The 15,280-nt window shown below is 34.9% G+C and overlaps 1 protein-coding gene across 2 annotated transcripts in view; it reads left to right on the top strand.

The window, feature by feature from the left end:
* The window catches only part of LOC100176220 (rho GTPase-activating protein 18), a 20,802-nt gene extending 6,764 nt beyond the window's left edge, over nucleotides 1-14,038 (top strand). Inside the window, exons 4-18 of one of the 2 annotated variants that reach the window (XM_018817717.2) lie at nucleotides 777-1,000; nucleotides 1,288-1,407; nucleotides 2,946-3,162; nucleotides 4,478-5,317; nucleotides 5,796-5,890; nucleotides 6,355-6,446; nucleotides 7,630-7,748; nucleotides 9,115-9,302; nucleotides 9,791-9,962; nucleotides 10,196-10,395; nucleotides 10,866-10,991; nucleotides 11,323-11,385; nucleotides 11,574-11,648; nucleotides 12,686-12,840; nucleotides 13,207-14,038. In XM_018817717.2, coding sequence (XP_018673262.1) covers nucleotides 777-1,000; nucleotides 1,288-1,407; nucleotides 2,946-3,162; nucleotides 4,478-5,317; nucleotides 5,796-5,890; nucleotides 6,355-6,446; nucleotides 7,630-7,748; nucleotides 9,115-9,302; nucleotides 9,791-9,962; nucleotides 10,196-10,395; nucleotides 10,866-10,991; nucleotides 11,323-11,385; nucleotides 11,574-11,648; nucleotides 12,686-12,840; nucleotides 13,207-13,357 — 2,837 coding nt within the window. In that variant the 3' untranslated portion in view covers nucleotides 13,358-14,038. The remainder of the gene's footprint in view (nucleotides 1-776; nucleotides 1,001-1,287; nucleotides 1,408-2,945; nucleotides 3,163-4,477; nucleotides 5,318-5,795; nucleotides 5,891-6,354; nucleotides 6,447-7,629; nucleotides 7,749-9,114; nucleotides 9,303-9,790; nucleotides 9,963-10,195; nucleotides 10,396-10,865; nucleotides 10,992-11,322; nucleotides 11,386-11,573; nucleotides 11,649-12,685; nucleotides 12,841-13,206) is intronic. The other variant, XM_009859369.2, reaches the window with a different exon arrangement.
* The last annotated feature ends 1,242 nt before the right edge of the window (nucleotides 14,039-15,280 follow it).

The raw sequence follows: 15,280 nt of genomic DNA, 5'->3' as shown, positions 1-15,280 counted from the left end.
GTCGTACATTTTTAAAGATTTTTCTGACTATACCTTGCACGACTGCGTCAGTGGAGAGAAGCTTTTCTGATTTAAAAAGAGTTAAAACATATTTGCGAAATAGTTGTGGTGCTCAGAGATTGACTAGGATTGCAATGATGGCTTTGCACAGAGAAGTGAAGGTATACTACAAAGAAGTGGTCGAGAAATTTCTTGTAGATGCTCCACGTAGATAGGCACGCAAATGTAACCCGAGTGAGTTATGAGGACAACTTTATTTATTTTGTGTTTTTTTTCATTCAGTTAATACCTTTTGAACAAAGGTTCATCGTTGTGTTACGGTTTGGGTTAGGTTTAATTTTCGTTGGACGATTAATACAAGTTTGTTGACCAAATGACAGTGTGTTATTTTTCAGTGTGGCATATGCGTCTCGAGCGCGAAACGAGGACGAAAAACCCCTTTCGTACGCGAAGTGTGCGCTGCTCGTAAACCGCCCGTTCACGTGTTTTGCCTCGTTCGTGTAAGAAAAAATCGCGCTTCGGGTAAACCGACGTTCAATCTAATTAGTCACAAATCTTAAAGGGGGTCGGCATGCCGACGAAACAACCCCGCTAGTTGCGCCCCTGTATGTATATATGCTAAGTGTCCACCTTTTCATTTGAAATTTCTTCATAATTTAAAAAAAAACATAAGATGTCACCCCTGCTTTAAAAATGGAAATTATTGCACCCTAATATGGTATGTCTATGCGCTAAGTTCTCCTTTTTATTTGGAATCATAATTTTATTGTATGTAGATGATCAAGATGACGATGGTGAAGCTGACTGGTTAAGACTGGCTGGCTTGTCTGATCTGGTTGTAACCGGTTCAACAGGAATGATGGCTTCCAACCAAACCCCATCTTCTTCATCTAACCGACCATCTATGGATAACTTATCCTCTATGACTGTTCTATCAACCCTTACAAGACCACAACGTGAAGCAGTGCTTCGTAGAATCACTTCGTTTAATCGAGCTCAGGTAAAATTGAAACATTTCAATTTTTCAAAGATAGTTAGATCTAGGGATATTCTGCCAAGGGTGTTTGAAGAATTATTGAAATTTTCAATAACGGTTTTCGTTTAATGTAGAATTCTGTTGTTAAAATTTGAATTTGAATATTACTTCATTATTAGTAGAAAAAATGACTGCATCGGGCTTTTTTTGTGAATAATTAATTTGGAAGAAATATAAACTCTTTAAGGACAGCCTAATGCTAATTCGTGTCTTTTTTACAATTTTATAATTGAGGTTTTGTTTTACAACAGAAAACTAAGAGGCGTCCCAAACCAGCCATTACTGCTGTGTTTCCAACCATTGAAACGGAGACAAAAGAGGAGCCAGATGGTCCTCACTCTACTGCTGATAAACCTGCGGATGCTAGAAAAGTATGTGGAAAAAAATAAATTAAATTAAATTTATTATACAAATTCATTTCATAACAATATACATATTATAAAACATTATAACAAAATTAATTGAAATAAGTTTTAAAATTTAATAAAATTTTTCTTATATAGTAGGTTGGGAAAAAGATGGGACACCTTAAGCACATAATATCCCAATATCCTGATCGTGTTTTAAAAAATTAACAACGGCTATGGGAGTCGTGAGGATATAGTTTAATAATCCTTTGAATGTTCTTTGTTTACTACCAAATGGGACGAAAAATAAAATGTAAAGATGTCCCATCTTCCCCCACCCTACTATATAATATATCTTTTAAAACATTATACAAACTACAATGTATGTATATGTGTGACTGACTGTTAAAGTCCTGGGCATCAATCTTTTAGCTTAATGACTCATTGCAGTGTAATCGGCAATCCTTTCAAAACATTGATTAATATTATAAACGGATCCAATGCAACTTACGTATGTAAAAGTAAAACTAATTAAAAATTATTTACTTTAAAATGATTCTCTAATTTATTTGAAATCTTTAAAAATGGCAGAAGAAAGTTTATATATGAAGTAAAGTGGTAGTAGATGGGACACCTTTAGCACATAGTATACAAATAACCTTATCATTTTTTTGGACAAAACGGTCTTATAATTATTTGATTGTTCTTTGCTTTCTGCTAAATGGGTCGAGAAAATAGAATGAAAGGGTGTCATATCTTTCCCCACCCTACTACATATATGTTTAATAAGTCCTGAAATGAATGTTTAATATAAGTATTTTTCAGTTATCAGTTTAAAAAAAATGAAAATTAATATGTGTTACAACTCTGAGATATATTTGTGCATGTGTCATATTAGAATGTTTATTTAAAAGCATTTAATATTATTATTATTGTTTTACATTTATTGTTGCTCAGTAATTCGAAAGATAACGTTCACCGGTTTTAAAACAAGTTTGTTTTGTTTTAAATTCTTTAAGGTATCAAGATTAGATTTTTTTATTTCCATGGCGACCAGATGAAAATTTAATGAATAATTTATAATGTTTCTATTTTGATTGCAAAAACCATCATTTTTGTTCTTAGTGTATGCCAAAATAATATTAATTCTATTTTGGGACAGAATATAATTATGCAAAAATAAGTAAAGCTATTAAAAATAAGTAATATTATTCTATATTAAGCAATGTTAGGCTATCTTATTAATTTAACAGTAAGTATAATCTATTAAAAATTTAAAAATAAGCTAGAATGATGATTCAAACCTAGAAACTGCCATTTAGCGAAGTTGAAGTATCTAAAAAATATAACAGCATGCGTAAGCTATAGCCTATCACCATTGGCGGACACTGAGGGGTGCCGAACTGTTTTATATATCGGTGTATTATCTGCGCATTTTGACCGATAAAGATTATTGGTAAATCGTAAATTTCGGCCGACCTCTAGTTGTCGGCACCCCCAAATATTGATCAAGTGTCCGCCATTGCCTATCACTTTATAATTTTTTAAAACATTTTTCTTAGAATGATGACCCAAATTTAAAGGCTGCCAGCCTTCCAAGAGGGGTCACGGGGTTTTCCGATTCTGGGTTTTACGCTGGTCGGAGATATTCTGAGACCCCCAAAACCCGTAAAACATCTGGGTCAAACTCGCCTGTTAGTCCAACAAGCCCCACCAAAGATTACAGGAGTCGACACCAGAAAAACGTTGAATCAATTGTAGCAACTGAATCTACAAAAGGTAGGACAATTTATTTTCATTTTTTCAGCAAAATTTTATCTAGTTTTGTTAAAAAATAAATACATTTTTCCAAAATATCAGTCATCATTAAAAAAGTACCTAAAAAGTTACACTATTTCTTCAAATGTATGAATTTAATAAACAAACAAACAGTTTTTGTAAAGGTCACTGTTAAATACATAAACAGTAAAGTGTAAAACCCATTTAGAGGATATCAGATTTCAGGTCAGTCAGCTGTGATTAAAACCAATTTAACCACAATGGATATACTGGTGAATAGCTTTAAAATTACTCATCATGTGATATAAGTCTATTGTTATACTCAGTTATTTAAGGTCGCATATACTTTACTTAGAAGTTTGTGGACAGTACAGAAATAATCATACCACCTGAAGTGCTGCTCGATTAAATTTAGGTAGACTCTACACATTAAATACTGGGGTGGGGGAAGACGGGACACTATTAGCACATAATATCAAAATATCCTGATCATGTTTTAAACAATTAACAACAGTCTACGGGAGTTGTGAGGATACGTTTACAATTCTTTGAATGTTCTTTGTTTATAACCATTTGGGACGAAAAAATAGTATAAAAAAGTGTCCCATCTTCCCCGCCCTACTATATCAGTTGTCTCCTTAGCTATAGTGGTTACTGTATTATATATTAAATACAAACACCCTGATTGGCCTGATGGACATTAGCACAACTGTATATGACCATTTCCTTTATTTTAGAGTGTTTATTTTAAGTAAATGAAGTTACAGCTGTAGGTTTGTTTTCATGTTTCTCAGAAGGAAAGTTTTATATTTGAACAAATGTTACGTTTAAAATAGAATTATCAGACACAGAATTGACACACTGAATTGACAGCTGTGTCAATAACGCCAGGTGGAAGCTACTGTCAATACTGGTTTGCCAAGTAAATAAATACATGTATATATATATTAATGTATGAACATGATACCTATTGCTATTTTACATTTTTGCTTGTGGCTTTGTGGGTTAAACTTTGTGTGATATATTTTTACATCCGTTTTTTGTTTAGACCTTGAAATAGTTTGTGTCAGATAAAGCTATTGCTGTAAAAATGCAATTTATTTTTAGTTTTAAAACAATATTTTTTTAAAACAAAACAGAGGTTATGTCATGTTAACTTTTTAAAATAAAAATAAAAAACTCAAAATTTAGTTCTAAACTAAAATTATACATTGTTGATATTCCATAAATAGAATGGAAGTTTAAATCAAAGTTACCTACGGCAAGTTTTCAAATCGATACTCATGAATAATTAACTGGCAAGTTTCTTTTCCAGTCAGTAGTCCTGAACCCACACCCAGGACTAATGTGGATATCACGACGTTACTCCCAGTCACACGTATCCCGTTACTTGTAGCCAACACCCTTGCAACATCATGTGTATCAACCTCTATGCCAGACTTAAACCAAGAAACTCAGCACAACTCCCCAACAGTGAGCATCACTCAAGCTATCAGTTCCTCCCATATCAATGACAGCTCGGAGTCCCTTCCTATTATCAGTGATTTTCCAACCAACCAAACCCCAAGAGCGCAGCACTCTATGAGCGATATACCATCTAGAGTGATAATTCCACCCGACAGTCCTGCCCGGCTTTCTCTGACGGTCAGCAAACCTCCAACCTCTCCAAATTTAACAGTTCCTGTCATCTCGGTTACCAACCCTCGAATGAGATCGACTGTCCCTCTCACAAGAGCCCCTAGGTCGCTCCGATATTCTGCCCCTATTACAGTCGAATCTCAGCTCTCACATGAAACTTCGCCGACAGACACTTCAACGTCCCCCAAAAGCCGCTTCTTTTTACCTCAAGGCTTCAATTTCTCGTTACGCCGACGTCACCCAAGTACATCCCCCTCAAAAGGTGGCTCGCAGTCAAAAGGCTCCCTGCGCGAGTCAAAACGCTCACCTCTACGCAAAATCTCCCTGTCCAGTTTCAAGGGGTCACCGGTACGAACCGGTTCCTACCAGTTTGGATCATCTCCATCCAGCATCAGCAGCTACCGTCCGTCTCTTCGGCGTGCGCGGTCCCTCAAAGCCACCGACGAGCGATCTGTGAGCTTGGTCTCGGTCAAACCATCGGGAAATGGTTCGGAACTCAATTACATCACCCCAGCAAGTCCGTGTAATAACCCACCACTGCATGATGCACAAGACTCATTTATTATTTTTCTTCACGTCTGCCATACTATCCACTGATACAGTAATAGTCATTATTTTGTTCCTCATTTAAAATGTTGAATCCAACATTTTCCTCTCATTTCTTTATTTCCTTGCGATATTTAATTCATCATGGTAATAAACAACACATCCACAAACCAGTTGTGTTTATTGTCTACCTCAAGGTGTAAAACCCTACCTGTACACTAACCCACTTATGTTGGCTTAACTAAACCTCCCAGTAACAACACTGCTGTTGTACTGGAGCTTACACTGCATGTACAAAGTTGGCCAGTTTTCCCATATTTATATTAAAAAAAATCCTACAGTCCAATGTCATTCTTTGTTGTCATTTGAAAATCCTGCGAAAAATTCTTATCCTGGGTAAATATAACTTGCCTAAAATAAGTAATAACAGTGGTCACTTATTTTCACAGGCATTGAAACTTTGAGCATCAGCACAAGATCTGCAGATAGCAAATCATGGGGTGGAAGCCGGGAAGATATTCCACAGTTTAATGATGATAAACAGGTTACTAAAATATTCGATTCTGTATTTTAATTTTTCGTACTTTTTGTTTGCCTTTGTGGTTTAAGTTAATATGCTAGCAACTTCATTAAATACCTGTGTTTATTTTGATCACGTTTGTAGTTAGTGGCGCAGCCTGAATAAAATAAGGCTGGGTTTTAATCTAAAAACATTGGTGTCATTTTTAATTGGAAAAATAAATTTTAAAAAAGGAGTTGCAAATTCTGCAGCTCCCCTGTTACTCCACTGATTTGGGTTTATATTCTGACCTAAAAATGTATGCTCATGTTGCTGAAGTCAATAAATGTTTTTTACTTACCTTATCATAAAGTGATAGTTCAGTGAGGTCATCATAGGTATCTGTATCAACTACCTGAACCATACACATTTGTATCTCAACCATACATAAACACATACCAACAAATATCGTGCTTGTATTTGACCTATGTAATTATTTTTTGTTATAGGACAAAAACATGAGCTATAGCGAAACAGCAGACAAGCAAAATCTACCCAACTTTTCGCTTGTTAGAGAACCGCTTGGTATCACTAAAATCAGGTAAGAACTGCTTTAAACCGGTTATACTCATTTGAGCCATGTGTAACTGCCTGCATGTAATATTGTGTATGTAGGTAAATAAGAATTTTGTTTGGAAATTTACTGTGATATGTATAGAGAATATGTTATGGGGTGTATTTTCCTTGGGCAAGACACTTAAAGGACATTGCTCCAATCCAGCGGTCATTAATAGGTTGTCCAAATTATAAGCCGTATTAAAAACAAAAATCATACACAAAGTTAAAAAGTGTGGTAACTTTAACTCGTATAAGCACATGAGGATAAATAACGGTGAAAAAAATCTGCGGTGCCGGTCACACAAAGAACTTAATAGGCTTTCCGGGTGTTGAGATAATGGGCCAAATCTGTCCTAAATCAAAGGTCCTTGACAAGGACCTCACCGTTAAAGAATAAAAAAAGGAAAATAAATAAAATGTTTTATATACTGATTAATATAATTACCAATATATAACTTAACTTGGGTATAAGAAAAAATCTGTTTGAGATATTAAGCCAAAAAGTGCACTTTGAATCAGTCTATCTATCCCATGTACTTAATTCTGTTAAAGCATGGTCCTGCCTTATTTATTCATGGAATACCCATTTAACAATCATGGTATAGTAGATCTAGATAGCACACATGGAGTGGTGTAGTCTCTTTCCTCAAATATAACAGTAATGTAGAGGATGTGCACGTCATTACTGTGCAACATGTATTGTGTGGGCATTTGCTGCTTAATAAAACAGACAACTGTAGGATATGGATGCTACATGTACTTACACTTTATGAAAAAGAATATTTTCTTTGGTCTGTTAACACAATATGTATATATGTTGCTTGATGGTAAATAATAAATATACAGTTTGATGATGGATTGCTGCAGTTGATTTTGATTATAGATTTGTAGTAGTCATTGGAATTAATAGTGGGCTTCGAGAGCATAATTATTCTACCTTATATTTGGAACACATAATAGAATAGTAGGATAGGGTTTAGGAATTACTGTTATAAATATTACACAGCTCAGTTATAAACACTTTTTACCAATAAACAATTGCTTTTTCACACACCATTTTAACATTGAATATTGCTAAGTTTCCACTATTGTAGGCATTATATTTCCCAAGTAAAGCACTGAGTTTACTGTTGTATTGGCCAATGCTAAAGTATTTTTATCTGCAGTGACCTTTCGCCCACGGACATGCGTAAAGTTCAGAGCCTTGCTCTGATTGAGCTAACCGCCTTATTTGACCTGCGAGGAATCGAACTCAAAAGGAGAAAAGCAAAAGCAAAAATAAAAGGTTAGTAATTCTAGTTCTTGTTTAATGGTTACCTAAAGCATATCCAACTCTAAAAGTAAAAAAACTAAAAAAAAAATTCGGAGTAATATTTCTTAGTTTAATTAACAACTAACAGAATATGGTAACACCCGAATCTGACATTTTTAAGATTTAATTTCGTCTCAAATAAAATAAATAATAAAAAAACTAGCAACCACATTTCTTAGTTTAGTTAACGTAAGATAGTTATCACCGGAATCTAACATTTTCAAGATTTAATTGTGACTTGCCGCTGCTTGCCTGATTGTCGTAAAATCAATCCTGAATCAAATTAGCATTTAAAAACGTAATAAATCTTCAAGTGTCCCAGATCGTGTTTGACTTAAACCAGATTTTAATTAAATTCTCGTTTCCAACGAGCAAAAAAGGCTAGAAGAAAAATATTTCTCAAGCAATTGAATTGAATTCCAAGGTTAACACAGGGTATTTATGTGTTCATGGATCCCTAGTTCAATTTTCATGTGTATTATATAAAACAACAGTACGGTGTGAAACAATATGACAAGTTGACAACCTATGCTAAATTATGTATTAGAAGTTCCAATACATGGGCTAACTAGTAACTGAGTATTTAAAACAACCAAAAGGTATATATATTATCATAAAACACACAATTTTTTTAAAAATATGGTTTCTATGGGGCAAACTTGATAAATATTTGTGTTAAAAATAAGAGTCTGATATTTATTTCATTCTTAATAGTGGTTGTTGTGAATTTGGAATAATTTTGTTCAAAATCTTCATGGCCGGGATAAATATGCCAAATCTGACTCATAGTTTGTTCACTGTTTAACCCTTTTATTAATGCAAATATGCATTCTAAAACAGATGTTTAAAAACTGTTAAAAAGTTTTTTGACATTATCAAAAAAATCAAAATACAGTCTTGTAGCAAATTTCCCAAAGAATATTTGTCTAATTAATTGTTTCCCTCTAACACAAACACCTGTGTTGCTAGAGAGCAATATATGACAGTCGGCCAAAAACAAAAAAAATATATATATATCTCGTCCCTAAAGGGTTTACATTAACATACATCTTACTCCTAGGTGTAGCGACCATGCTTATTTTCTTCCAATTAAATGTAAATATGTTTTTACTGAAAACGTGTTATACCAACTGTTGTTTTGTCGCTATGCCCCGACTTTTCATTTAAAATTTTGTAATATTCGCTACTGTAATAGAAAAAAAACACAAATAAAGTTATGGTAGGGTGGGGAAAGTTTTAATTTTTCTGTGTTTACCACCAAATGATACAAAAAGACACAATGAAGGTGTCCCATCTTCCCCCACCCCAATATATTATATTATTCCTTTCCGCTTTCCAGATGCTGGTGTGTTTGGTTCCCCTCTTACAACTTTAATCGAATGGGATCGAAAACGAACAAACTTACCAACCATTAAAATACCGCAAGTTCTGAGGGAAATCATCATTTTTCTGGAGGCAAAAGCTTTGAAAGATGAAGGAATTTTAAGAAAGTCTGGCTCAGCTGCACGAATCAAGCTGCTTAAACAGGTAACTTCAAGAATTAGAGTTTAATAATGTTGTTTGCTCTTGCCTGAGAACTATGTGGCAACTCTGGCATACACCCTCGTTTTCTTGATGTGCAACACTGAAGGACTTCTTGGTGTGCAACACTTCATATTTTCTTGGTGTGCAACACTGAAGGACTTTACTCTTTTTTAAGTAGTGTCCCTTACCCTGAAATGTGTTTATTCAATATCACTTTGAGGTTGTTTTATAAATCTGTGAGCACTTTATCTCATAAAAAACTCGCATTAAGTATTAAATCTGCAATTATTTTGATATTGTGGGCCCTATAAAAATCAAAGAATGCTCTACCAAAAATAAAAAAAAAACACACTAATGAAAGAAAAGCCAAAACTTTTAAATATGGTAAGTTTCTGAAACTGCTGTCAGGCCCCCGTTGGACCGTGTACCCCAGTTTAGAAATCGCTAGACTACATAATTATACAATAACTAATAATATCAACACTTCTTAGGATATTGAGAACAGATTTGGTCCGAACCCGGATACATCTGCTATAGCGGAGTCGTCACTGTGGCGTGACGCCCACCCACACGACGTTGCCGCATTACTTAAACTCTTTCTACGTGAGTTACCCGACCCATTGCTCACCACTGAGTACATTGATGCTTTTCATTCGTGCGAAAGTAAGTTTTTTTTAATTTTCTGCTTACTTTAGGATAATGTTTGAATCAAGAGCCAGGGGATTCTCTATAAACGGAAATTGTAATAATTTCAAAAAAAGAGTAAAACGTTTTTTTTTGGAGGGTTCTTTTTAAAAATTTATTTAACTGCATTTAAGTAAAGTCATCCTAGATTTTTTTTAATGGCCAAGATTTCAACGCTATGATTATATCCTTTACTCTTTACTGCCACCCAGTGATTTCTGAGCGAAAAGAACAACTTCAGGCTCTTAACCTTCTGATCATCCTCCTTCACGAGATGCATCGAGACTCTCTTCAGTTCCTCCTTAGTTTCCTGGGGCTCGTAGTGGCAAACGAGCCGTACAACAAAATGGGCCTGAACAACGTAGCAATGATTACTGCGCCCAATTTATTCATGGCTCGCAAGCAAAGCAAGGTGTGTGGATTGAATTGGCAGATTATGTACTGAGTTAGGTCCTACAGCAAGCCACACTTTGGATTTATGTCAGAGTTGGTTCATTCTCCTTACTCTATCTATGGCAATTTATCTTTGTTAAACTTAAATTGTTGCCCCTATATTTAAATCGTTGGTAGGGCTAGATGTGTATTTCTTGTATCCAATGTTTACTGATTAATGCAGTGCAAAAACTCAAGGGGTAGACTTTCTTACCCCGCCACCTCAGGTTTGGTGCCTAAGGCTCCTATGAGATTGTTGTAAAATGTCTAATACTGGCAAGGCGAAAATTTGTCTCATTTATTTAATGTTCATAAAGGAAACTACCAAATTTATTTCAATACCAATTGAGTTTTAGTTTTTATCAATAGCAAAGCTGAAACCCAGAAAAAAAGAGAATAATATTCAACTCAGAAAATCAATTAAATATTACATTAACCATTTTTCCACAGAGAGAAGCATCTACCACAGCAGCCTCCCAGGACTTAAAACGTGCAGCAGGCACCTCTAATATTGTGAGAATGCTGATAAAATATCATCGTTTATTGTGGACTGTGCCCGCTTTCATGCTAACACAGGTGATTTATTGTTTCTTAAATAACTTATTTAAAGTAAAGAGAATATTTATTTTTTTAGTATTGTTTTATGCTAGAGTAAAACCCTTTTTTTATTAAGTATAAAGTTAGTTTGCTATATAGGTGTAGACTTATTTTTTAGTTTTTTTTTTCAAATTTAAACATTGCTTCAAAATCTTTAATTAAAGTTATTCTTTGCTGTTATGGAAAAATATTTTTTTGCCATTTTTTTTATCCAAGCAATATATGATACACTTTAGAAATGTATTTTTCCATGTTCTACATTTTTTTCTTATGTTTTAAAAAAGTTATAATTTTTTTTTTCTATGTTCAGGTTCGTCACATGCATCGAGCTGAAACAAGTGCAAAGAAACACACAACACAATCCAAGGATAAGGTTGGCAACAGTTTTATTACTGATCTCTACAAACTCAGTTTATTTCTATCTTTTGCCTATTTTTTCAAAATTAATAAAACAAATATATTTTTTACTAAATTAATAAAAGATTTTAATATTTTTTTTTACTTTCTTTAGTATAATTTGTAATTTGAGGTATTATAGTAATATTTTTCCTTTTTTAACAGTACAAGGTGAAGTTCTTTCAAGGCAAAACTAAAGACGGAAACAAGAAATCTTCATCAGCTAAACAACCTTTGGAAGTGAGTATCAGTTACATGACAAATAAAAGATGCCAATTCAAAGTAAAAATATTAAACGCCAACAATTTAAAGTATAAAAAATTAACACTATACAGTAGTGATAGTAAAATGATCAATCTGTTTCCCAAATAAAAGCCAAGAAAAAGCCCATCTTTTCGCCGGCATAAACTTTATTTTTTAAAACTTATCGACTTTTTTTAACGAAGAGTTATTCGCTCATGCTACAACCAGCATACATTCCATAAAGCAGTTTCTCCCATGCTACTGAACACTAGAACAGTTTCTTAACCTTTAAAATAATTCCACTCCTGTGTTGGTAAAACCAGTTACGTAATTGGGATTCACGTGTTACTTGCGTAACCCCCAAACTTAAGATAAAAGGAACTCCCATGTCTTTTCAACTCATTCATATTTATAAACCACATGTCAAAACAAGGTTTTTCTCTCCCACGTGATTGACTTGAAGCTATCAGTAATTGGAAGTTAATTAATTGTAATGAATGACTTTGGAAATGATTTCCTATTTGGATGACTTTTATGGGATTTTTGTGAATATAATACTACCTTATATAGCATGACACACCTATTTTTGTTAACATTGCTTTTGTATTTACAAGAATATTTAATCTATATTACACTTGCCAATATCCAACAATATGATATATAAGTTAAGTATACTAAGTACAGTTCACCAGTAACTTTTAATTTTTAAACAACCCTTAATACAGCATAAACTTATGAGCTGATTCACCTTTTCCATTGTAGATAGACACTGATAAAATAAACGTTTTTCCATAACTTTGTTTAATATAGTAGGGTGGGGGAAGATGGGACACCTTTTCATTCTATTTTCTTGTCTCATTTGGTAGTAAACAAAGAACATTCAAAGATTTATAAAACCTTATCCTCACAACTCCCATAGACTGTTGTTAATTGTTTAAAACACCGTCGGAATATTTGGATATTACAGGCTAAAGGTGTCCCGACCTCCCCCACCCTACTATATACCAATTGACTCATTATTTTCTTCCTCACAGTATGAAGCAGTGAAGGGAGTAATACGAGTTCAAGCACCAGACATGTTGATTAGTTCAATGGCGGTTCAACTTGATAATACAATCACCGCAAGTGATATTATAGCACGATTTCAAAGACAAAGCGAGAGGATTCGGCAGACAGGAAGCCAAACAAAGTATGAATGATATGTAACTTTTTAGCCTTATGTGGCAGGCAATGGCAGTAATTATAACATTAGTGTTATGTTTCATACACTTCCTGCCAGCTTACGAGCTACCATGTATGCTACTTTTGGGGTTATTTTTTTATTTTTTTTATGTATGGCTGATAATTTAGACAACCCATTAGTGACTATTGGTTCTGAGCAATTGCCAGTACATGTCTTGCCCAAAGACACATATACCTGCAATGATAGAAGCGACAAGCCCTGAACCCATTACCTCTAGGTTACAGGCATGCGCTAAGCCACGGCGCCATTATTTAGCCCTGCAAGACAGAAATAAGAAATCATGTTATGTAATCAATACCTGTACCTCAACAGACCAGTAGTAATCAACAACACAACGCACGCATTATTCGAAGTTGGCGGAAACATTCATCAACGTTGTCTTGATCCTGATACCAACATGAGTGCACTCATGCGTGTCAACCCAGACGCTTCATGGTTCATCAAGCCCAGAACGGGCACGTAATTTCGAAATTATAATATCCCTGTGTCTTCCCATTGCAATTAACACTGCTTCCTATTATATGATATCTATGTAGCATCGTCTGTCACGCACCGTAGCGCCACTGTGTGGCCAAATTTTCGGTGGTAGTATCACGTACTTGTTCCAAATATTGTCCGACTTTGCAGTCCCCCGGCAAGCTGCAATAGGCCATTGGCACCCAGCCAACTGCAGTATCCTACCATTGTCCTGCGCTTTTATCACGTACTTTTATATCACCGCGATTGCTTGCGCAAGTTCGCGCTTTACGTTTTAACTTCAATCACCGAACCCTTGTACCTTATTGCAGCATAAAGTCCCATTGACCTCACACCAACATTGTTCCATAATGTAACTCGTTTTTTAATCGAATTGCTTGCTTCTAAGTAATCGAACAGAGCAAATTCACGTTCCCACCCCGAACTTCCCCTACCGAGCTTTGAACCGGCAACCCTCCCCACTGTGAACCTACAAACGACAACATTCCTTCGGTTGAACATTTTATGCGTCAGCTTCTTGCCCGAGATTCCTTATCGTTTCCTCCATTACTTGCGTCTTCTTCATCGTGTCGTTCTCTGTTCATGGTTGAGTAACAGCGGGCTTGCATTAGAACTTGCATGTATTGTGTATCGTGTCGTAACAAACAGAACTTCGCACTTTGCTTCACCCAGCGTTATTCCTCTGACGTAAAAGTTCAATTTACATAAAGTCAGTCCAATGACGTCATTTCAAGTTGACCGTGACTTGACCCACGCTAGGCGTCTATATTTCACTTTAACTTAAAGTTGACAGAAAGGTTATTAGATCAACCTAAACAGCGTTTCTGAGAGTGATATAAATAGAAATGGTAATTCCCATTATCGATGGTGCAACTGCTGAGTTAAGGCACGTTGACGAACATTTAACTTTATGTATGACATCGGTTTTTCGACGTGATGTTTACTTCTGGGTAGCAACACTTTCGAAATCGGTTCATTGCAAAAAAACAGGTGTTTTGCAAAAAAATCTAAATTTGAACAAGGGGTGCTTTGGAGATCCGAGACATAGCGGTTAAATATAGTGGGGTGGGGGGAGATGGGACACCTTTAGCACAAAATATATAAATATCCTGATCGTGTTTTAAACAATTAACAACGGTCTGTGCAAGTGGCTACGACAAGGTTTTATAATTCTTTAAATGTTTTTTGTTTACTAACAAAATGTACGAGAAAATAGAATGAAAAGGTGTCCCATCCTACTATACATAAAATTGCACTGGTACTTGACAAAAATACGGAAGAACCGTCTGTATTTGCATTAACGTAACGTTGGTGGGTTTTAAAAATAGATGCAAAAATTTTTTGATGAATTTTTTTTCTGCCGATATAGATGACGCCGTATTGTTGCAATTTGCGTTTCTCATTTGCGTTGTAGCTAAATATATTTGGTTTTGCCTTCCGGATAAAAAGCTCGTGACTTGACCATGTGTAACATGGAAATAAGGCTACTTTGGCATGCGTTTATGTAAGCAAGCACCAAAATTACGTTGCCCGTAATTTAACCTTATTATATTCTCATTAGCGGGCTTCTTAGAAGTTTTTGACGATACTTTGTATATAAATGTGGCGTAATGTAACACGCATAGTATAGCCATCCAGGGTAAACGACGAGTTTGGTTATTATATATTTGAGTAAAAATCTAAATATGTATAAGTAAATTGACAGCGAGGATTTGATACGTAAATATTTACTAATGAATGATTTAAATTATTTATCCCTGCGTATATAAAGTGTGTAGTAATGTTTCATGTCATGTAACCGTTCTATTCTTCGCCTATCCCTATAGAATAGAATACCATTGTATATAGCATCAGTCTCGTTTCTTCATGGAAGGTGAATAGTAGGGTGTGGGGAAGACGGGACACATTT

The sequence above is a fragment of the Ciona intestinalis genome, chromosome 2 (genome assembly GCF_000224145.3).
Source record: "Ciona intestinalis chromosome 2, KH, whole genome shotgun sequence".
NCBI lineage: Eukaryota > Metazoa > Chordata > Ascidiacea > Phlebobranchia > Cionidae > Ciona > Ciona intestinalis.
The sequence above is the reverse complement of the archived record's forward strand: the minus strand, read 5'-3'. Positions and strand labels throughout refer to the sequence as shown.